At 47.6% G+C, this 23,170-nt stretch overlaps 1 protein-coding gene across 1 annotated transcript in view; it reads left to right on the top strand.

Moving 5' to 3' along the window:
• The window catches only part of BRCA2 (BRCA2 DNA repair associated), a 616,646-nt gene that overhangs the window by 129,129 nt on the left and 464,347 nt on the right, over window positions 1-23,170 (top strand). The window contains exon 11 of the mRNA XM_086935127.1: window positions 21,020-22,204. Within this exon, the coding sequence (XP_086791253.1) occupies window positions 21,020-22,204 (1,185 nt within the window). The remainder of the gene's footprint in view (window positions 1-21,019; window positions 22,205-23,170) is intronic.

The raw sequence follows: 23,170 nt of genomic DNA, 5'->3' as shown, positions 1-23,170 counted from the left end.
GACAAGATGTTGGCTACTTTGGAGGGTGCCAAGTTTTTCACTTCCATAGACATTTTCTCAGCTTACCATCAAATCGAACTATGTAAAGATTCAAGGCACCTCACGTCATTTGTTACACCCAAGGGAGCCTATCTCTACAAACGAATGCCGTTTGAACTTGTCTCAGCTTCTGCACTTTCCAGCGTTTGATGAACAATTTGTTTAAGGACACTGTAGGAGTCGTGTTTTTCCAAGATGACATTCCGATTTATGGCAAAACAGAGTTGGAACATGATTGGGTTAGGCGTATTTTAAATATTGTTAAATCTCGTGGCCCGACATTAAGAAAAGACATGAGCAAGTTTCTTCAGGAGAGAGTGGACTATCTTGATCACCACATCTCCGACATGTGTGGACCCAAATTTTTTTTGGAGGCTATCCAAAATGCACCCACACCTGTGAACAAGGACAAGCTCTGCTTTTTTCTGGGTTGGTAGAATACTGCGCCAAATTTGTGAGTAACTTTTCTAGCAAAACAGTATCTATATAGAATCTTTTGAAGAAGAATGTCAAGTATGTCTGGAATGATGATTGCAGCAACAATTTTCTATATATATATATAAAAACCAAAGTATGTCCGTTTGTCCTTTATGCATTACTACACATTCATCCGATTGGCATGAAACTTCGGGAAGTTGTTGAGTACACTCCGTCAAAGGTTTCTGGATTAAAAAAAAAAAGGTATTTTTTTTAAGTTGTTGAGTACACTCCCGCAAAGGTTTCTAGCAAAAAAAATAAAAATAAAAAATTTGGTAAATATCGGCCCCCCGGCCACCCAGAGCCCTCATAATCTTTCCAATACTGAACGTTTACAGTTTCCGGTGCGACTTGCTTTTGCAATGGCAATCAACAAAGCACAAGGACAATCGCTGCAAGTGTGTGGACTAGCTTTGGAGAATCCCTGCTTCTCACATGGACAACTGTATGTGACCAGCTCATGCGTCGGAAAACCTTCTGATTTATTCGTGTACGCACCAGACGGAAAAACAAAAAATACAGTGTATCTACAAGCACTCGAATAAATAAACAGAATTAAAACAACACTTTAAAATGATTTCCATATTAATGTAAATTGAATGTTATCATAACAAGTTTCCTTAAATTTCCTTTCTTCTGAGATCGCAGCAATGCGCAACAGGTAAGCTACTTAATTGATAAAGCAAGAAATTGTCCATGCTCCCTCTCTCAAACTATTTGATATCACCGACCAGTGCATCATATCCACAGATGCAAGCAATGTGGATTTAGGGGCTGTTCTTATGCGAGGAAACTATTGCTTTTGCTTCAAGAACATTAAAGGGTGCAGAAAGCACCTATCCCACCATTGAGAAGGAAGCTTTAGCCTTGTGGTGGGGTGTGCAACTTTTCAAGAATAGTTTGTGGGTTAATGAATTTATTTTAAGGGTTGATCACAAACCCTTCACTACTGAACGAGGTGGGAGGGTTACTCCATACTTAGCAAAGTGGCAGTACAGACTGCAAGAGTTTCATTACCGTCTGTAATATGTAGCTGGTGCGAAACCTCATGTGGCTGACTGTTTATCCAGGTTACCCCTTACGGGAAGTGAATGTGTGGGGTCGTCTGATGACTTGGAAATGGTTTGTGCGGTATGTCCTCTGGAGAAAACCCTGCTGCAAGTGAAGGCTCGGCGCGACGAGGAGAGCGGAGATAAATACGATATGTCCCACAAATAGACGAATACCCTCCGTGGTTTGAAAGCCGGCTTGCAGCTTCCTAGTATTTATTTATTTATTTATTTAAGTTTGTTGAGCGCGACAGCTACCCCTAAGGGTTTCCCGGCGCTAAGATTGTGCAGCTAATAGACAGGTGGAGGCGGATGCAATTATTAATCAAAGTGCCTGGTCTTAACCGCTTTGCGGAAGCGAGTCTGACTGTCCTCTGACCGAATGATCAGAGGGAGAGTGTTCCATAACTTAGGCCCCAGATAGACAAAAGAACCGCCTCCCATTCTTGAAAGTTTGACCCTCGGCACAAAGAAAAGGATTTGGGAGGAGGATCGGAGGGAGCGAGTAGGAGAATACAATTTCACCAAAGTATGAAGATAACTTGGGGCCACCTTCTGCCTGATCTTGTGCATATAGGTAAGCGCCTTGAACTTCACACGGTTTTCCACCTTCAGCCAATGAAGTTTGCGAAGGTGGCTGGATACATGGTCGGTTTTGCGGCATCCACTAAGCAGGCGCGCTGCAGCGTTTTGTACCAACTGGAGGCGGCGCGTGACTGCCTTGGACGCCCCCAGGTAAAGTATGTTACCATAATCCAACCGGGAGGTGACCAAGGCACTCACGACCGAACGCCGGGTATCCACAGGCAACATCCACAGGATCTTTCTCAACCAACGTATAATGGTGAAGCATGTGGATGATACCTTGTTTACTTGGCATTGCATTGTCAAATCCCTGTCAATAACACCAAGATTACGAACCTGTTCCACGGGTGCCAGAAGGGGGCCGAGTTAGATAGGCCAGTGCCTCAAAGTCCATAGGTCTGGTTTATGACCCAGGACAAGGACCTCGGTCTTACCCCCGTTCAACTTGAGACGGTTATTGTCCATCCATTTGGCAATTTCACCAAGCCCAACTGAAAGGATAGAAGTGGAGGCCTTGTCAGATTTGGTTAGCGAAAAGACAATCTGCGAGTCGTCAGCGTACGTAAATAAAGTAAGACCAACGCTGTCTGCTATATGGGCTAAAAGGGTGACATACAGATTGAAAAGAAGAGGGCTAAGAATAGAACCTTGAGGGACACCGTGAGGTGGGGGATTAACATTGGAAGTGGCGGATTGGGAAAAGATTTGAAAAGTGCGATCAGCAAGAAAAGAGGCCAGCCAGCCCAAAGCCAATCCTTCAACGCCCATGATGGCTAAGGCGTCCAGGAGGATTTTGTGGGAAATGGTGTTGAACGCCGCGCTGAGATCGAGTAATATCAGTGCGGCCGTCTCCCCTCTGTCTAGTAAAGAACGGAGATTCTCTGTAACACCTAGGAGCGTCGTTTCTGTTGAGAAACCTGATCGGAATCCTGACTGCGAAGGATGGAGTAAGTTGTTGGAGGTCACAAACTGGGTAAGGTGGCGATGAATATGACGTTCGAGCACCTTAGAAAAAGCAGGTAACAGTGAAATAGGGCGGTAGTTCGAAAGACGTTCGGGGTCTGCAGAAGGCTTTTTCAGGAGTAGCGTGTCCATAGCGTGTTTCCAGATGGCCGGGACTGTGGCAGTCTTAAGCGATAGGTTCAATGTGGAGCAGATTGCTGACAAATACTGGGGGTCGAGGGACCTAAGTACGTCAATGGGTAAAGGATCCAGAGGGGAACCTGATTTTATTTTGCAGAGAGTATCAAGGAGGCAATCAGGCTCTAGATCAGGCCAAGTCACTAACGGGCAGGGGATATGGGCCGGTTGACAAGTAGCCTCCTTGAGTAGAGTCGATTGAACCGTAGGATTTTGACCCTGCTTACAAATGGAGATGTCCCGGTGGATCTTGTCCACCTTATTTATAAAAAAACTGGGCAATGTCGTCGCATCTTCGGCTCGACAAGGGGGGAGCTTTAGCTGTAGTGAGAGACCCTGCAAGGTTTTTGACTAGGCCAAACAGTACTTTGGATTTATATAAAGTCAGAGAACAGGTTTTTAAGTGTTCAGGAATATGGCGCTCAGCTTCTCACGGTAAATATTAAAGTCTCGTGGTATAGAATTAGGTGCTTCTTGGCAGAGGAAAACCTTAACCTCTGTGAGAGAAGAGGTTCTGGGACCTCTCTCTAATGTAATTGGACAAAAATCCAGAGCACACTTCGTGTATCCAATTGAATTTCCAACTTTAAACGGTCAAATGGTTAAAGCGATGGGATAGATCATACACGCATAAGTATTTCAAAACGAATTTTATTGTTCAACAGTGTTCTTTCCTCAGAATCACTGTGTGTATCACTCTAGCCTACACGTGTTTCATCACAGCATGTGGCTGTGAATCTTCAGGGCTGATCTGAATGATCAAGGCGCGTTATCGGGGGATCGGTGATAATTCCGTCCCGGTCCTAATCGGGATGTTTACGTGTTGTAGGAGAACGGTACCGTGAGTAATCGGTTGCCGTTTCGTCAAAAAATGGGGATCGTGTGTAACAATTCGCACAGCGTCGGTGCTATATGGGCTGTTAGCCCGTGGGTTGAGCCGAATGCAGCTCCTGTTTCCGAATGCGGGAACAGGAGCTGCATTCGGCTCAACCCACGGGCTAACAGCCCATATAGCACCGACGCTGTGTGAATTGTTACACACGATCCCCATTTTTTGACGAAACGGCAACCGATTACTCACGGTACCGTTCTCCTACAACACGTAAACATCCCGATTAGGACCGGGACGGAATTATCACCGATCCCCCGATAACGCGCCTTGATCATTCAGATCAGCCCTGAAGATTCACAGCCACATGCTGTGATGAAACACGTGTAGGCTAGAGTGATACACACAGTGATTCTGAGGAAAGAACACTGTTGAACAATAAAATTCGTTTTGAAATACTTATGCGTGTATGATCTATCCCATCGCTTTAACCATTTGACCGTTTAAAGTTGGAAATTCAATTGGATACACGAAGTGTGCTCTGGATTTTTGTCCAAGTACTTTGGATTTGTCAAGGGCCTCTTCTATGGATTTCGCCACAAAATTGGCCCTAGTAGAGGCACAGGCTGTGTGGTAGGTTTTTAGGGCACTTCTGTAGACAAGAGCTGATGGCTTAGAATAGTCTTTCCGCCAAACGCGTTCCAGCTACTTACAGCGGGATTTCTCGGCCTTTAGCGTCTCTGTATACCAAGGAGCTGGAGTCTTGTGCACACCCTTCTTTAACGAAGTAGGGAGACAAATATCAATGGCAGTTTTTAGCCAGGCATCCATCGAGGAAGCTGCGGTTTCCGCATCCACTGACATAAGCAGTTCTGCAGGGAGGTGGGATGCTAACACTTTGTTCAAAGAACAAATGTCCAATTTTTTCCAAGCCCTCTTGCTTTCCGCTTGGATATCATTGGGAGAAACTCGAGCCGTCCTGGACGTAATCCTGAAGCCGACCAAAAAATAATCGGACCAGAGGACGGGCAAGGCCGGATAACATATCAGGTCAGGCAAATTCGAGAAGATGGTGTCTAATAGATGTCCACCTTTATGAGTGGGGCCGGAATTGAGAAGAATGACATTCATTGCCTGACAGTCGGCAATCAAGGTTCTGGCTGCACTGTTGCTAGGGTCGTCTAAGTGAATGTTGAGGTCGCCTACCACTGGAAGAGAACTGGATGTAGTCAAAAGTGAAGCAATGAGATCGGACAGAGAGGAAACCCAGTTGTTAACAGGTCCCGGAGGGCGGTAAATTAATAAACCGGACAACGAAGTTTTGGGGTGAAGAACAAGTTTGAAAGACGCGGCTTCACAGTTGTGCAGGACAATGTCTTCCAATTGGCATTGATATATACTTTTAAATACATAGTGATGCCGCCACCAACTTGTACCCCTCTGTCACACCTAACAATGGCATAATTGGCTGGCAGTGCCTCCGCAATGTCTGGGCCAGAGCCGTTGTGAAGCCACGATTCAGTAACAAAGAGGGCATCAGGCTGTTCGTCGTTTAGGAGATCAAAAATCTCGCGCCTGTGCTTGTGTATGGATCGGCAGTTCATGCTATAAAAGTTGTAAACAGTTTCAGGATTAGTCGACGGTTTAGGAGTGCAGCTACGACAGAGCTGAGGAACTTCGAGTGACAGGGGGCAGTTGGAGCAGAATTGGAGGAATTTGTTGGTTGGACTGAACAAAGAGCATGTCGCTTTACGATGGGGCATGTAGGCTCGCAGCAGATTGGGACTATATGTGGGTCTGGAGACAAATCGGCAATTTTCACCAGGGGGTATGGGCCCTGGGCCCCTCAGGGCGCGGACGGGAACGCCGCTCCATAAATACCAGAAGAGGGTGGGGCGGAAGAGCCAACTGGTCCGCAACCCGGCGCCTCCACCAAGATGGCAGCTTCCCTTACAGCGTCCCGCGTCAGCTCCTAATCGGCTGCAGGGACAGCTGTGAGGGTCAGGTAAGATACAGAATGCCCCCGAAGTGAAACACCCCCTAAATACAATAAAAACAATTATTAAAACATCAATTTGTGCAAAATGGGCAAAGCAGCAATTCGAGCAGCAAATTAATAAAATCAGTGGCCTAAACCCCGGCTTTCTGCCTCGGGGCATAAATTAGCAGCAATCCTAGCATGGTCCTTTTTATCATCATGTGGTCCTAGTTAATATATCTACATCTAAATCAGAATATATCTACGAATCAATATTGTGTACGACAATTTAACTGAAGCTTTGCCCTTGCAGCCTAAAATCTTTTCCTTGGATCAATCACCGAGGATTAAATGCGTAGCTCTCAGCTTACGTGCAAAATATATTACACTGCACTAACCAGGCGCCACACAAGATAATTTATGAAGCGTTAGTACTTTGTGGAATGCAAGCATCTATCGATATATGTGCAATAGAAGGCTACCTGATGAAGGCACGTATGCCGAAACGCGCCTAGGTGACACCTGCCGCACTGCCTCCATCATCCTTGCGTCTATCGTGTATTATGGATGTATAATCATGACTGTATTTGAATGATATAGATGAATCACAAAGTTGAATAAGAATTATATATATATAAAAAAAGAATAAAAGATATGTTTTGATATCTATATTTGTGTATAGCTATTTTACTTAAATAAGGTAGTCCTTCTATTTCTACTTCCTCTTTCACTGTAACTTAGTGTAACACAAAGTAGATTTAATCTTTTTAAATCAGTATCTAGCTAAACCTTTCCTTATTGTTTAATTTCCCTATTTTTAGCTAGATGTTAATATAGGGGTCCCTTGCTTCCTTAAAAATGTCCTCTGGAGAACGCAGTGGGAGGTGCACTTTCTGAACAAGAATGGTTTCAAGCCATCTCAAGTGATGTAGGGATCAGAATGGTTATTGACATTTTTCTGGGGTGTGGCCCAACAACAAGGACTCTCCGTCCGAGTTGATTCCTTACAAAAGGGTTGGAGAGGAATAGTCTGTGGTTGGTGGTGTCTTAGGGAGAGGTGGTTTATTTGTGGTTCCTGTGTGTATGCGTAATAAGATCCTAGACTTAGCCCACAAAGGTCATCTGGGAATTCGTGCCATGAAACGCAGGGTCAAGGAGGATTTTTGGTGGCCCGGGTTGGACAGGGATGTAGAACACTATGTTTGTGATTGTTGCATTTGTGTTGTGAGCGACAAGTCACAAGTCCTTCCCCTGTTGATCCTGTCGTGGTGAAAAACTCGCCATGGTGCAAGCTTGCTTTTGATGTTGCTGGTCCCTTTGGGCTGATTGGAAGTCCACCCAAGTATGCTTTTGGTTTTCACTGACATGTCAAAGTGGCCTGAGTTCAGTTCTTTGGATAATGTTAATTCTTTGTCTATCATTACAATTTTTCAAGATGTGCTCCTCAGGGAGCGTTTTACAGAGGAACTGGTGTCGACAAGAACACTCAACTGTTTCCCAGAGAAATGCAAGATTTTCTCAAGGACATTGGTGTTAGACATATTCTCACTTCTCTTTATCATCCCAGCAGCAATGGTTTGGTGGAACGCTTCAACTGAACATTTGCAACTGGCTTTAGTTAATGGTTTGCAGTGGCGGCAGACCATATCCGACATATTCGCACTGGCATGGCCCTGATCACCCTGCTCAGGAGTAGAGTCGCAGGCTCCAAGCTGAATAAGGATTGGATGTCCAGGAAAGGTGTTGATATGGAGAGGCTGATGAATGTGGTGAATGTCAGACCTGCTGTTCAAGCCAGGTACGGTACTCGTTCTTGCATTGCTGAGACCCTTTCTATCTGAAAGAAACAGGTTAGTGTTAGATTCCTTACCTTAGAATATCCCCAGGCATCAGACTGGATCCGGAAAGTTTTGCGTAGCAGTACCCCTGCGCGTCGGTAGGCGTCGTCTGCGGCTCCGCGTCCGTCGTCTGTGTTGTGATGGCCGGGATGACGTCGTCGGAGTACTTAGACGACGCCCTCGGGCGCTGACGTCAGTTCTTCTTTTTTCTGCGCCAGCAAGCGCAGCTCCGGGAATTGCAGTACTCCTAGTCAATTTTTTACTAACTTTTTTTATCTGTTTTGGGTCTTCTCGAGTCGACTTCGACTCCGGTGCCGGTAGGGATGCCCGGTTTCAAGCCGTGTGACGATTGTCAACAACTGATGTCGGTGACAGACCCCCACCGTCGGTGCCTTTATTGCCTCGGGCCGACCATGACGACAAATCGTGCCCCGACTACCAGGCCTTGACCTCGCAGGCTAGGTGGGAGTGGTCCTGCAAGCGTCTCGAGCTCCGGCAGTCGGCCCTGTCGTGAGCCTCTCCTGACGTTTAATGAAGCCCTCTCCGACGTTCTGATGGGCACCTGGTCCAAGCCCGCTACAGGCCTCCCTGTAGATCGGAACGTGGCCCGACGCCACCGCCTGGCTCCGGGCGACCCTTGCTTTCTGTCCACCCACCCCACCCCTGAGAGTCTGGTTATCCAGGCCTCTACTTCCCAGACCGCATTCCCGACTGCCCCTTCAGATCGGGAATCCAAAAGGTATGACCAGTTTGGTAAGAAGCTGTTCTCCTCACTTAGTTTGGGGCTGCGGTCTGTCAACACCGCTTGCCTTTTGGGCTGTTACACCCACTCTCTGTGGGATACAGTTGCGGACGTGCTGCCGCAGTGCCCTGCAGAGGCCCAGCCAAAGGTCGCTCAAGCCCTTGCGGAAGGGTGGGATGCAGCGCGTTACTCCATACGATGTGGATTGGATACCACGGACTCGCTAGGTAGAGCGATTTCCACAACGGTGGCGGTTCGTCACCACGCCTGGCTCAGGTCCGCCAACTTTTCGGCCGATGTTCAGGCCACCCTCATGGACATGCCGTTCGATGGCCGTCGCCTTTTTTGGCAACAAGGCAGACAGTGCGCTTGAGCGTTTCAAGGACTCCAGGGCTACGGTCAAGTCCTTGGGCTTGTCGGGCCAGCACCAGCAAACTTCTGCCTTTAGCCCCTTTCGTGGCCATGGAAGGGGCGCCCCTACACGTTCTGCCAGCCACAGGCCGCAAAACCAACCTCAGTGCGGCGGCAGACGTGGGAACCGCCGTGGCGGTGCCAGGGGACAATGGCAAGGTCAGTCCACATCCGCTTCAAAGCCCTCCTAGTCTGTGCTTTCAGGCCCACTCAACGCCAGTAGAGGGCAGGGTTCACCATCACCTGCTCCACTGGCGCACCATCACATCGGACAGGTGGGTGCTGCAAATCGTCTGAAGGAGCTTCTCCCTCCCCTTCGAGGCGACCCCTCTAGTCATGCCACCGCAGTACCACCGCATGTCTGGGATCACTTAAAACTTCTGCAGGAGGAAGTTATGGCCTTCTTGTCCAAGGGGGCCATTGAGCGCGTTCCTGGGCCAGAAGTAGGACGTAGTTGCTACTCCCACTACTTTCAGGTACCCAAGAAGGGCAAAGGAGGCCTACGCCCTATCTTGGATCTCCGGAGCGTCAACGGCTTTCTCTGGAAGAAGTTCAAGAAGCTGACCTTAGCTCAGGTCCTAGCTGCCCTAGATCCGGGAGACTGGATGGTAGCGTTGGACTTGCAGGATGCATATTTTCATATCCCCGTCCTACCAGCCCACCTGCACTACCTGCGGTTCACGGTAGGCCACGAGCACTTTCAGTTTATCGTACTCCCCTTTGGTCTTACCAGCCCCCCACGGGTGTTCACGAAAGCGATGGCGATGGTAGCAGCTCATCTGCGCAGATCAGGAGTGTCAGTCCTCCCCTATCTCGACGACTGGCTGTTGAAGGCAGGCTCGCCCCAGACAGTCATCATCCACCTCCAGACTACGGCCGACCTCCTGCACCTGCTGGGGTTCTCCATCAATGTGATGAAGTCGCACATGTGCCCCTTTCAGAAGCTCCTCTTCATCTGAGCGGTTCTAGACTTGGTGCAGTTGCGGGTTTATCCTCCCAAGCAGCGGGTTCGGGATATTCAGGCTCTGATTCCGATCTTTCAGCTTTTATCCCGAGTCTCGGTCAGGTTGACGCTGCGGCTTCTGGGGCTGATGGCCTCCTGCATCCTTCTGGTGCATCACGCCAGGTGGCGGATGCAGGCTCTGCAGTGGGACCTGAAGTTTTAGTAGCCCCAGCATCAGGGCAACTTGTCCGACCATGTCTTGATCTCGGAGGGCACTGCACGACAGTTGCAGTGGTGGCTCACGAACCGCGTTTGGGTCAGCGGCAGATCCCTCTCCCTACCCCAACCGGAGCACGTAGTTGTGACGGATGCGTCCCTCCTGGGCTGGGGGGCCCACATGGGAGAGGCGGACATCAGAGGCCTCTGGTCTTCGGCGGAGTCCCAGCTCCATATCAACCTTTAGAGCTGCGGGCGATCCGTCTTGCACTGAAGACATTCCTCCCCTCTGTCCGGGGGAGTGTAGTGCAGGTGTTCACGGATAACACAACCGCCATGTGGTACTCCAACAAACAGGGCGGGGTGGGGTCGTGGACCCTTTGTCAGGAGGCTCTGCGCCTCTTGGCAATGGCTGGAACACCAGGGCGTCACCTTGGTGGTTCAACACCAGGCAGGTTCTTTGAACGCCAGGGCAGACAAACTCAGCTGCCGGTGCTTGATGGATCACGAATGGCGTCTGAACTCTGACGTGGCGCAAGGCCACTTTCAGCAGTGGGGAGAGCCTTGGTTCGATCTGTTCGCCACCGAAGATAACGCGCAATGTCATCAGTTCTGCGCGTTGGAATTTCCAAGGCGGCGCTCGCTCAGAGATGCTTTTCGTCGCGAGTGGGGCTGCAGTCTGTTGTACGCCTTTCAGCCTATACCACTTCTGTCCAGAGTGCAGAAGATCAGGCGCGACCGGGCCCAAGTCATCCTTGTGGCTCCGGACTGGGCACAAAGGTACTGGTATCCCGAGCTACTCAGCATGTCAGTCGATCCCCCGATTCATCTGCCTCTCGGGAGGACCTTCTGTCGCAGCAGCAGGGGATGGTCCTCCACCCAAACCTATCCAGTCTCCATCTACATGCGTGGAGATTGAGCGGCGACAGTTGAGGCCATTTGACTTACCTCCTGAAGTCTGTGATGTGATTCTGGCAGCCAGGCGTCCCTCCACAAAATCGGTATACGCCTGCTGGTGGAACAAATTTGTGGCATGGTGCACAGCAAAGGCTGTGGATCCACTCTCTGCACCCCTTTCAGAGTTTCTCCTCTTTCTTCTTTCTCTTGCCCAGCAGAGCTCTGCTCTGGGCACTATCAAAGGCTACCTCTCTGCCATTTCAGCCTTCTTGAGGCTTCCTGATCAGCCTTCTCTTTTCAAGTCCCCTGTGGTGATTAGATTCTTGAAAGGTATCACTCATATGTTTCCTCCTGTTCCTTTCGTGATGCCTCGGTGGGACTTGAACCTTGTTCTTACCTATTTGATGTGCGCTCCTTTCGAGCCACTTCACAATTGCCCTCTTCGTCTTTTGACTCTTAAGACTGCATTCCTGGTTGCCATCATCTCTGCCAGGAGAGTGAGTGAGCTGCAGGCTCTATCTTCTAAACCTCCTTTCCTCTCTGTCCATCCGGACAAGGTTGTCTTGTCTGCCCGAGGTAGTCACAGCCTTTTAGATTGGGCAGTCTATCACCTTGCCCACCTTCTTTCCGCATCCCTCGAAAGAAGAAGAGAGGCTCCACCGTCTGGACCCAAAACGTGCGCTCTCCTTCTATCTAGACCGCACATGGCAGTTCCGGGTGGACGACCAGCTCTTTGTTGATTACGTGGGTGCTAAGAAGGGATGGCCGGTGCACAAACGAACCATCTCTCGGTGCATCAAGGTTTGCTACTCTTTGGCTAAAAAGGAGCCTCCTGTTGGGCTTAGAGCCCATTCTACTCGGGCCACGGTGGCTACTACTGCCCTGGGCCAGGGAGTCCCCTTGTAGGACATCTGTCGGGCAGCTACGTGGGCCTCGCTGCACACGTTCGCAAGACACAACTGCCTGGACAGCCAAGTCCAGAGAGATGGCTTTTTCGGCCGTTCCGTTCTCCAGGACTTTCTGGTGTGATCTTGGTTCGCAGACCCACCACCGGGGTTGGTATTGCTGGGGTATCTATTCTAAGGTAAGAAATCTAAAACTAACCTGTTTCTTTCAGATGCACAAGTTACTTACCTTCGGTAACAATATATCTGTAAACAACAGTAGTTGGTGTCAGATTCCTTACCGCCCCACCTATCCTCCCAGTTCTGCGAATCGATATCTAGGGTTAAGGTATTTCCATTTGAGGGCCCTAATTTCATGGCACCAGTGTCGGTCTCTGGCATGGCTAATGTACAAGAACTGACGCCAGCGCGCGAGGGCGGCGTCTAAGTACTCCTACGTCATCCTGGCGATCATGACGACAGACGCAGAGCCGCAGAAGACGCATAACGACGCACAGTGGTACTGCTACGCAAAACTTTCCGGATCCAGTCTGACCCCTGGGGATATTCTAAGGTAAGGAAACTAACACGAACTACTGTTTCTTACCGATATATCGTTACCGAAGGTAAGTAACTTGTGCATTAATGTGGGTGATTGGGTAAGAGTCAAGAAGCTGGGTTTTATTCGCAAATAAAGTCACTTGCGATTTCTGTGGTGCCTGAATCCAAGGCCGGTTACATCGAGATAATAGGTGTTCATTCATTGCCGTAACCATACCTGGTGGTGTAAATGGGAAGTTGGGTGTTCACTCTGGTTGTGCGCCAGTGAGGAGTGTTTCTTCTAGGGTTTTCCGCTCTAGGTTCCAAGATTATTTTAATTATTTATTGGTTCACAAAACCTTGCATAACCAAGGCCCCCCAGTCCTCAGCAAGTTTATTACCCCTTACATAGCCACTAGATCCCTCCGTTCCAACGCAGAAAACCTCATCAATACCCCAAGATTTAGGAAAGTCCGCTCAGGTGGAAGACGCTTCTCGGTACAAGCTGCCCGTCTTTGGAATTCTCTTCCTCACGACCTACGTCTTGAACCACAATATCTGCGCTTCAGGAAGCTGTTAAAGACACATCTTTTTCCCTAGTTTCCATGCCCTCCTTTTTGCGCCTAGCCCCCGGTCCTCAGATTTACTATTTTTAGGGTTCTCTAGCGCTGGGATACCTCCGGGTGACTGCGCGCTTTATAAAAATAAATAATAATAATAATAATAATAATTATGTCATGCTGTAGACTCTTGTCCAATCATGGGTCTCGCATATTTATTCCATTAGATGTATCTTGCCATTTCAGTACATTTCTTTTTTGCCTTCACTATTATAGTCATTTATTGGTTCCAAATTTCTGTGTTGTGAAGTAAAGGGTGTCTGTTAGGATCTAGAATGTGTTGTGGTTGGGAGCTCGTGGGGTTCCTGCTTGGAATGTGGAGTGTGGGTCTAGCTGCAGGTGCTGCCGGGGGTTGAAAGATACCAGACGCAATAAAGACGTTGGCAAACCTACCTTGTTGTCTTCACTTCACTGCCTAATACTGGAAATTTTCTTCCAAGTTCCCCTGGATGTTTTCCTTTCACTTTAACCAAACTATAGAACAGCCAGCCGATTTTTTTTTTTCCACATCCAACGACCGTAACAGAGAGGGCACTTCAAACACTATGTGTTAAAAGAGCCCTTCTGTATTAAATTGATAGGACACAAACATTTCACAAACTGAACAATTATTTGTGGCCTTTTCTAAACCACGTAGAGGCACGATTTCAAAACAGGGACTCGCTTGTTGTCTAGCCAAGAGTATTCAGACCATCTGAAAGAGACAGTTAGTTATAGATTCCTTACCTTAGAATTACCCCAAGGCATCTGATTAGATTAGGAGAATTTTTCTTGGCAGTATCCCTGTGCGTCAGTGGGCGGCATCGGTCGACTCATCGTACGTCGTCGGCTTCGCAGGGATAACGATGAGGTGCCTACTTAGACGCCGTCCTGCGCGCTGATGTCAGTTCTTTCTTTTTCTGCACCAGACTAGCGAAGATCCGGAGAGAGCAACTCTGTAGTCACTTTTTGACTAAACTATTTTGATGTTTTGTCGACTTCTTTTTTGAATCCTTTGACTTCTGGTTTGCGTAGGGATGTCATGACGCCAGACAGGCTTTAAGCTTTGTGACGCCTTTCACAAACTCATGTCTGTGACGGAACCGCACCTCGTGTGCCTTTGGTGTCTGGAGCGCGACCACAACCCGAAGTTGTGCTCCGCCTACCATGCCATGAATCCTAAGTCTTTGCGGGAGCGGTCCTAAAAGCTATTGGAGGCCTGGCGGTCGGCTCCACGACGCTTCTGGTCTTGTTTGAGAGGAAGGTTGTGAGACAGTTAGCGGAGCCACCACACCTCGTCGCACTCCAAGTTTTCGAGGTCTTCGGGTAAGTCCAAGAAGAAGAAGGCGAAGAAGGACTGCCACTTTTCGTCTTCCCCGTCGATCGGCTGACGTGACGCTGGGCCGGGAGCGTCATCGCTTGAAGGCAGCGTCTCTGGTGCCCAATTCAGGGATGACTCTGTGCCTTCCCCCGTTTCCGGGAGCCAAAGCGTCCCCTGCCCAACTTTATACTTTTTACGAAGCCCTTCACCATATTTTGAGAGTGCTGCTCAACCATTTGAGATTTAATCATAATATTACTTTACAAGAAGAACTCTGAGATAAGAAAATGAATAGAGTTCTAATTAATATCTGAGAAATGACTGATTTCTGGAATTGGCTCGTATGATTTCGAAACAGATTTTTCTTATGCCCTGAAGAAGTCATTTGGGTGACTGTACCCCATGACGAAACACGTGTTGGCATTGGTTTTTTGATCTATTGGCTACATTCTGTATGAATTTGATGGATTATGAAGACTTAGACTATGATGAAGAATATTCTGATGTATGAAGAGAAAATAAAAGAAAATAAAAGGAATTGATTTAACGGACTTTGAAAGAACATTAAATTGACTGTGGTTATCTTTTCTCTTGAGATGATATAATAGGTTGCTTATATGTGCTTGGGGACAACCTATTATCTTTCATTGAATTCTCTGTTTTACAGAGGAGTCTTTTTGGGGACGCAGGTGGCCGCTTTCCCCTGTTCCATTGAGCCATCCTACTAAGAGAACACTGAATCAGTTGGTGTTGCGCAAAAGTTACCCAGCCACTATTTGTTTTGCCTCACCATATTTAAGGCAACCCGACTCAGCTGGCGCGCCTTCAGGCCCCACGGAGCCGGTCGGGTGTTCTGGTTCTTCCATGCTGGTGGCTCCGGCCCTGACGCAAGATGGCCCCCATTGGATCCAAGCTTGCATCTGGACTGACACCGGTCGATCCTATTCAACCTTTCCCGGCGTCGATCCCAGCGCCGACCTTGCCCCCGGATGACGCCATCCCCATCCTCCCCACTGGGATGGAGCCGGACCGACATGGGTACTTTTGCCCCCCTGTTCATCCCTGGTGTTCCCAATCACCCTGAAGGTGGTGCTGAGAACTAGATCGAGTCGCTGGGCCCTTTAGCAGACCAGCGAGAAGAGCCAGACTGGAGAGAGGACCTTGTGACGCCAGTGGTCTGGACACTTCTCCAGCCTTGCATGCTTTCTCTCATGGAGATGGGAGCGGAGCGTCATACGCTGTGGTGTTGAGAAGGGCGGGCGAGGTCTTGGGCCTTGAGCTCCCTTCGGTGGCGGTCAGGACTAACCTCTTGACAGAGTTGCTTCTGCCTGTGGCATCCTCCTCTGAACCCCTTCTGCTCTTCAATAAAGCCCTCACTGACGTCGTTCTGGGCACCTGGTCCAAGCCCAGCACAAGAGCTCCTGTGGAGAGGACGATTGCCCGCCACTATCGCCCGGCTCGGGATGACCCCATCTCTCTTCTCCACTAGGAAAGATTGCTTAGAAAACCTTTTGGATGCATGACTGAGTGCACAATCGTGCCCTTCATTAGTAGCTCTGAGATCTCTTGATTGGGAAAAAACTAAAGGAAGTGTCCTGACTTGTTGGATGGGGGTACCCACAAACTCCTCAAGGTAGCCCTTCCCAGTCTGAAGGACCCAGGTGTCGGACATTACCTCTTGCCAGTTATCCTGGAATAGCGCCACCCGCCCTCCCACTTTAGCTGGAAAGTAAGGTGAGTCCTTACCTTGGAAAGATCCTTGGGAGTGGCCTCAACGGGTGAGGTAAAACCGACGAGAGGCACAGAACCCCTCGAATCGTGCAGGGTCTTGATACTAATTCTGACCAGAGTCATGGCCTCTCTGAAGAGAATTTGCAGTGAAGAAGCAGTACAAACGCCCCTACCACACATGGCTCCACCAAAAACCTTGAAAGAAAAAATCTTCTTAGTGGAAGCCTCTGCCTTTGCCAGGGAATTATTTTTGGAAAAAGGGGGCCCCTGCCTCATAGGATAAACCCTGGCAAGGAAGCAACAGTAGGGGTAAAGAGGGAGCAATTTTGCACCGGGTTTTGTGCCTGTTATATTAGAGAAAGAAAACTGACGAACTAATGACTAGAAACACACGTTAATTGTGTTGATCTATTCTGATATTTTATTTTTATAACATCTTTTTTTGTGGAAGGTATTTTTTGTTAGCTATAGTTATAATTTACTACATACAAAAAAACAATACATATAGCAAAAGGTGAAAAAATAAACTGTTGAATTAATTATTATAAAATACAGAAGTGCATTCCCATTTCAACGCGTTTCGGCGTAAGCCTTCTTCAGGAAGTCTGTATTCATGCACCAATATATTAACTTGTAGCAGATGGAGCCCGATCGATAACTGGAATCTGAGGTATAAACTGTTGTTTAGTACTCCCAACTGTATTGTAGGATATCTGGTATTTGCTCTGATGATGTTCTTTATATTTTCAATCGATAAACTGTCCAGTTGTGGAAGGCAACGTTGGTTGGTAAAGTAATAACGCCCACTCGAATACTGAGTGAGATGATATGTACCCAACGGTTCAGGGGGTACCAGTGTTAAGTGAGAGCGACGTCTACAGGTTCTGCTCAAGCAGAACCTGTAGACGGTCGCTCGTGCTATGGACTGATTTTTCAGATTAACGATGGAGTCTTCATTGGATTCATGACGATTCGCAATCTTCTCACTTCTTTCTCTAATATAACAGGCACAAAACCCGGTGCAAAATTGCTCCCTCTTTACCCCTACTTTTGCCAGGGAATTAAACATTTGCACAAACTTGCCTAACTCTTTAATAAAGGGGCCTCTTGCACAGTAATACCCACCTCTGAGGCAGCTAGGTCTCCCAACTTCAGGTCCACTTTGATAAGGAGGGACCGCCTCCGCTCTGCTGACATCACGCAATTGACATTCCCTAGGAGAGTAATTGCCAGTTGGTCCCAGCCAGAAAGGACCTCTGGCGATATAAGGGGACCTGGTTGCCTGTCTTCACTGCCATGTCAAGGATGTTGGTGATGGGCTCTGACACGTCTGACAGCTGATCTTGGCATGACCGCCAGGAGTGGTGGTTGATGCCCTTCTTAGGGCCTCTAATATACTTTGTCTAGAAGGTGTTCATTCTCTCGTCTATCTTTGGCGTTAGGGCCATCTTGCCCTCCAGTGAAGGCTGGGGACACTCCACCCCCATGCATGCTCAGATATTGTTGTCTAGGGGCTTCCACAAACAACTTGCAATGCAGTTGCCACCTTTTCAGTGGGGGACCACATTTTAGACCTAGGGGTGGAGCAAGTTGTCTCGGTCCAACATATCTGCCACCAGGTCATCTTGCGGAGTGGGAGCAGAGCATGTTCCCGCTTCCTCATCCATGGAAGGGTGCCGCGGCCTAGAGGTGCCAAGATCTCTGTCCGAATCGCCATGAGTCGTCTCCCACCCCCTAACTGGGTATCGATGAAGTCTGAAGCAGGGAACTATGGTTGTAACTGGAGGAAGGCCTTCTTGAAAAGCTCAAAAGTATCCTTATTCATGCCCTGGTCCACAGGGCGCTTGACTGGGGGGGGGGTTCTAGCACCATTAGGGGACCTTGTTTATGCATTTTCGTCAGCCTCTCTATTTTCTTCTCAAGGGGTGTCAGCGCGAAGGACACTGCGTGCTAATATGGAGGTCTCCACCACCTCAAAGAATTCATCATTCAGATGCATAGAGGAGGCTGATAACTCCTCAAAATATGTGGCTTCAGAGTCCTGCATGGTAGGACTTGAAGTGGCACTAGGAAACTTAGCAGATAAGGAAAAGTCACATACTCAGACAGCTGGGACAAACACCATATTCAATTCTTAAGAGTATACAGCCTGAGCTGACCCTGCAGTGCCAAATGGCCTACTCGCTGTGGCAGGAGAAGGACTGTAATCGCAACCAGGCTGTGGAACACAAGGCAATTAGCAGTCTCAATGTGACTATAGGCCCTTAGGGAATCAGCTGCGCAAATAGAGGTATTAAGAAAATAATTATCCCCACCATACAACGTTATATGGCACATGGGCTGAATGGCAGGCTGCACTGGACCTGCTGCCAGACTCTAGGGCCTTGAGGGGTTACATTTTACAGACTCGTCCCCATGGTGGGCATGGCGGTCACTGCACTGAAGCTCTCCCCAGTAGGATTGATTACTTGGACCCGTAAACACCGGTATCAAGGCTTCCAGGCTAATGGGGCTCTCATTTTCGGCCATGGCTCCACAGTGCATTTGGCAGATTCCCCATAAATGGATAACAAAGTGTGAAACGCCTGCGGAGCCAGAAGAGTATTTTGCTAGCCTGCGAGTGCTCTCTAACAACCGGCGGTCAGCACTGCTGCCACTTGGTCCCATAATCGTACAGCAGTAGACAAGCCGCGTGAGGAGCACTGACAGTCGCTACCGCAGCAACCTGTAAACTAAACTAAACCAAACCAAACCAAACCAAACCAAACCTAAGCCAAGCACAAGAGGCAGAATCAAACCCACAATACGAGCGCATAGTAAATTTCACCATAAATGTCAAACATTCTCTTTAAACATTCAGAAGAACCAGAGAGTCAAGACACTTAACTGCTGGCTGCTGAAGGGGAGAATAAAGAGGGAGCATGAACAGTGCTGATGGACTATAATATATAGATAGTAAACTGATTGGTTGATATTTTGTTGTTCTGCTTTCCCTTGTGGTTTCTGGGAAAGGGTAATTTGTTCTTGACTAAGGCTGCTGTTAAAATAAAGTGAAGGTTGGGGAGTCACCCCACCCGTTGATACCCAGAAGATAAGGATACCTGCACTAGGGAGTCCGGGTGCATAGGTGTGAAGTGGTGTCGTAAACTTCTGTGGACGCCAATGGAGATTCACAGAAGTACAGGAGATACAAAGTCTTGTGGACTAGGCCGGTGGAACCAGGAGGAAGAATCCAGACGAGAAGAACCTGAAAGCAGTGGGAGCAGAGTCGAAACCACCCAGAGGGGACCAGGATGCACAGGAGCACAATACCAGCCCTAGTTGAAGATTCTTGATGTAGCACAGAGTAGAAGAAGGAGCAGCTGTGGAGGCCAAGCGATGTTGTAGGAGGTCAGGAGCCTTTCATAAGCTGTTCCACGCCGGTCGACGAGTGCTGGTATGTCAGTGGCCGGCAGGACCACCATCAAGCCTTGGCAACCTCAAACAGCTGTTCCCCGGAGAAGATGCTTTGTTGCAGACCAGCAAGTTCTGTGGGACTAATCCGGCAAGCGGGAGTCAGGGCCGGCCCTCAGCATGTAGGAGAGCCAGCATGAACTGATGGAGCCCCTTCGAGGCCCTTCTGGCAGCAGGCACTGGAGGTCGCAAGAAAGCCCCATTAGCACACAGGAGACGAACGCTCACGATGCAGCGGTTGCAGGAAGGACGACAATCTTGGAGCTGTGTAGTGCTGGAGGCAAGGGCTACTTGGAGCTTGAAGAGCTTCAGTGAAGAGAGCCAACAAGCCTTGGTGACAAGCAGATGCTGAGCACAGGGAGGTGGCCTACGTTGGCTGAAGAGGGATTACAGTCTCCCAACATGGAGGGAAGATTGGTCAGGCCCCTAGAGTACTAACAAACCACCACCCGTGTTGCAGAGCGGGGTGATGTCAATGGGGCAAAATGATCAGCAAACCTGATGTCCAGGAGCATGCAGGTGCAGGAAAGTGACTCCTTCACTTCAAGGGAGATTCCTTCAGGCTAGGATGCAGGCTGAGTCTGTGGTGACTCGAAGGAAGCACGGCACCGTACTTGCAGATCTTTGGAAAAGCACAGGGATGAAGATGCAGCAGGATTCTACCCACTGAGAGCAGCCGAGTCGTTGGTCCTGGCATGAAGATTAGCAGAGTTCTAGTGTCCACCAGCAGAAGCATCTTTGAACAATCATCAGTTTAAAAAAAAATGTAAGTATTAATTTAAAAAGTTGTCTGGGTTCTTGTGCTTGATTAATGTAAGTTTCTAAAGCTTGTGAACGCCATAAAGAGAGCCATACTGGGTAATTGCATTACTGACAATTGCCTCTTTTTGAAAACTTTAGAATCACTGCGGTAATTGTATAACGTGAGTAAGGAACAACATCAAAATACTCGAGTTAAAGAGTAGTCATTTTAAACTTTTTATATTTCCAATATCTCCTTCACTAAGATATTGACCACTCGCACAACAGCCCGATGCTACGCTGAATTCATGGTCTCGGGTACAAATTGAATGGCAGGATGCCATTAGCCTCCATACTTTCTCTGCATGTCCTATGAATGTCAACTCTTCTTTGTAATTGATTGTAAATTACTGAAGGAATGCAAGAAGATTGAGATACATTTTCAAGTATGCTTCACCTCAGATTGACACTTATTTAAATTTTCGAGTCCTTGGACTCCCAGGTAAATACATTGATTTGTGTTTGCCATGAAAAAATGCTAATTATAATGTGAATAATTGCATATTCTAAATTTTTCTTTCTGTTCTGTCACTTACTGTCATTTAGTGGCTACCAAACAAAATATGGCGACCATATTAGAAGAAGCACAGGCCTGTGAAAATAAAATGCCAGTAATAACAACGTCCGGGTGGAAACAGACAATACCGAATGCTCTGGAAGAAGGAGAAGTGCGCAAGACTGTGGAAAATGTGTTGGATGGCATGGAAGATGTTCTTTCAGTGTTTTTTACTAGTGGAAAACCTTCTGGGCTCAGAAAAGTCAAAACAGTTAACGGCGTAGGGAGAAAACAGATAGAAAAATCTGGATCCATTGTGGGTCAAATGGGTGAATTACCTGGTAGCATTAATAGTGATATTTGCTTACAAAGGATGGAAACCCACTTTGATTCGTCCACCTGCTGCGTTTCTGTGGAAAATAAATCAACAGTCAAAAAGCATGATGAAACTATTTGTGACAGAGCAACACAAGAGGATATCCCATGTTCCTCAGTGTCCCAGTGGTCGAAGCTGAACCTGTCTGGTTTAAATGTGACTCAATTGGAGGATATGTCCTATTACACTCCTTCAGCAGTCGATTTACCCAGCATGAAAGATATAGAAGAAAGGTTTGCGGAAGACAAAGAATGTACGGTCAACAGTAATTTGGAAGTCTCCAGTGAAGTTGATTGTTTGCCTCAAGTGAAAAGAGAGTTGAATTTCAATTTAAGTGAACACATTAAAAATGATCCTACTATTCCTGAACTGCAGCCCCCTGTGCCTATTTGTAAGGAATCAATCCATGATATCTCTTCTCCAGATGATGTATTTGAGAGATCCCCAAGTCCAACATTTCCGAAAAGTCAGACACCTAGACCGATTTCCAGTGTCAAATTGATAGAAAACACCAGCCTTTGTCTGCAAAAGAAATCCTTAGGGAATGACACTGGCCTCTTAGAAAGCCGCTTTCATGGGGATTTGCCAGGTGATTGTACCTCTAAAAAATGTGACCAATGTGCCGACAGCAGACATTTCCCGTGCCTTGATAGTCCAACGAGAGCGGCAGAGCCACAAATGAAGAGCAAAGGCATTCTGTCCCGTTTGAAAAAACAGCCCAAAAAGTTTATTTATTCCATACACGACAATTCGGTTCAGAAAAAACAGAAAGACACTACAAACCTCAGATCAGAGTCCTCCATTTGTGCACTATCTACTTCTGAGGACAAAACATTCTCCGCCAACGACGATGATGAAGGTATGTCTCAATAGTATTTTTACACCTTTCGTTTTCAGTGTGGGACTTCATTTTACATTAATTGTTTTTAGATTTCTTATCTAAGCCTTTAAATGGGTTTACAGCAAAGGTTTGGGAAGCTAATGTAAATGAGACTTGACATTAGTCACCCAGATGTGTACCTAGCTCAGTCCAGCATGATTGTTACTTTTATCAGTTTTTAGGGATATGGGGCGTAAGGTTCAAGGGCACACACATTACACAAATATTGGCAAAGCCAATAGGTCTGACTTTATAAAGTCTGGGCGTTTTCAAACAGATGTATTGCTAACAATATGTAAAGAGCAGTCTGTTTCAGCCAATGGCTTTGCCCAGCAGTGTTTTAATCTCTTTTCTAATACTATGGGCATGTTGGTTGTAGCCTTCTGCCTACACTCAAGTGTTTGCATTGAACTGCAGAAGGGACAGCTTTGCACCTATACCCTCTCTGTGAGCTACTGTTGCTTGCCTCTGTCTTCCTCTGAGCGCTGCATGCAATTGTGCATTAAACTCAGTCCTTTTGGCTTTCCCACTGCTTGTTTATATGATTTATTGGACACACATTATCTTTCACGCACAGGCATACTTTACCGCTTCTCTTAAAAACATGCACTGCATAACAAAGTCAAACACACAATGGTATACAACCACTTGTGAACATGGTGGTGTTTGTAATGGTTATGGTGGTAGAAGTGGATGTAGTATTTGTGGCGGTGAGATTGGTAGTAGGCATGATAATGGTGGTGATAGTGGTTGTGAGAAGGAAGGTAATGGTACTGGTGGTAAATGATAGTGTTGCTAGTAGATGTGGTGGCTTTGGTAATTGGCCGTAATAATGGGGATGGTAATAATTGTGGTAATAGTGTTGGTGGTGGGAATAATGTTGACAGCGGTGATAACTTTGGTAGGAGGCGTATGGGTAATGGTGTAGTAATGGTGGTAGTTTTG

Source organism: Lissotriton vulgaris, chromosome 8 (assembly GCF_964263255.1).
Source record: "Lissotriton vulgaris chromosome 8, aLisVul1.2, whole genome shotgun sequence".
Classification (NCBI taxonomy): domain Eukaryota; kingdom Metazoa; phylum Chordata; class Amphibia; order Caudata; family Salamandridae; genus Lissotriton; species Lissotriton vulgaris.
Note: the sequence above shows the minus strand (reverse complement) of the source record. Positions and strands in the feature narration are given on the sequence as shown.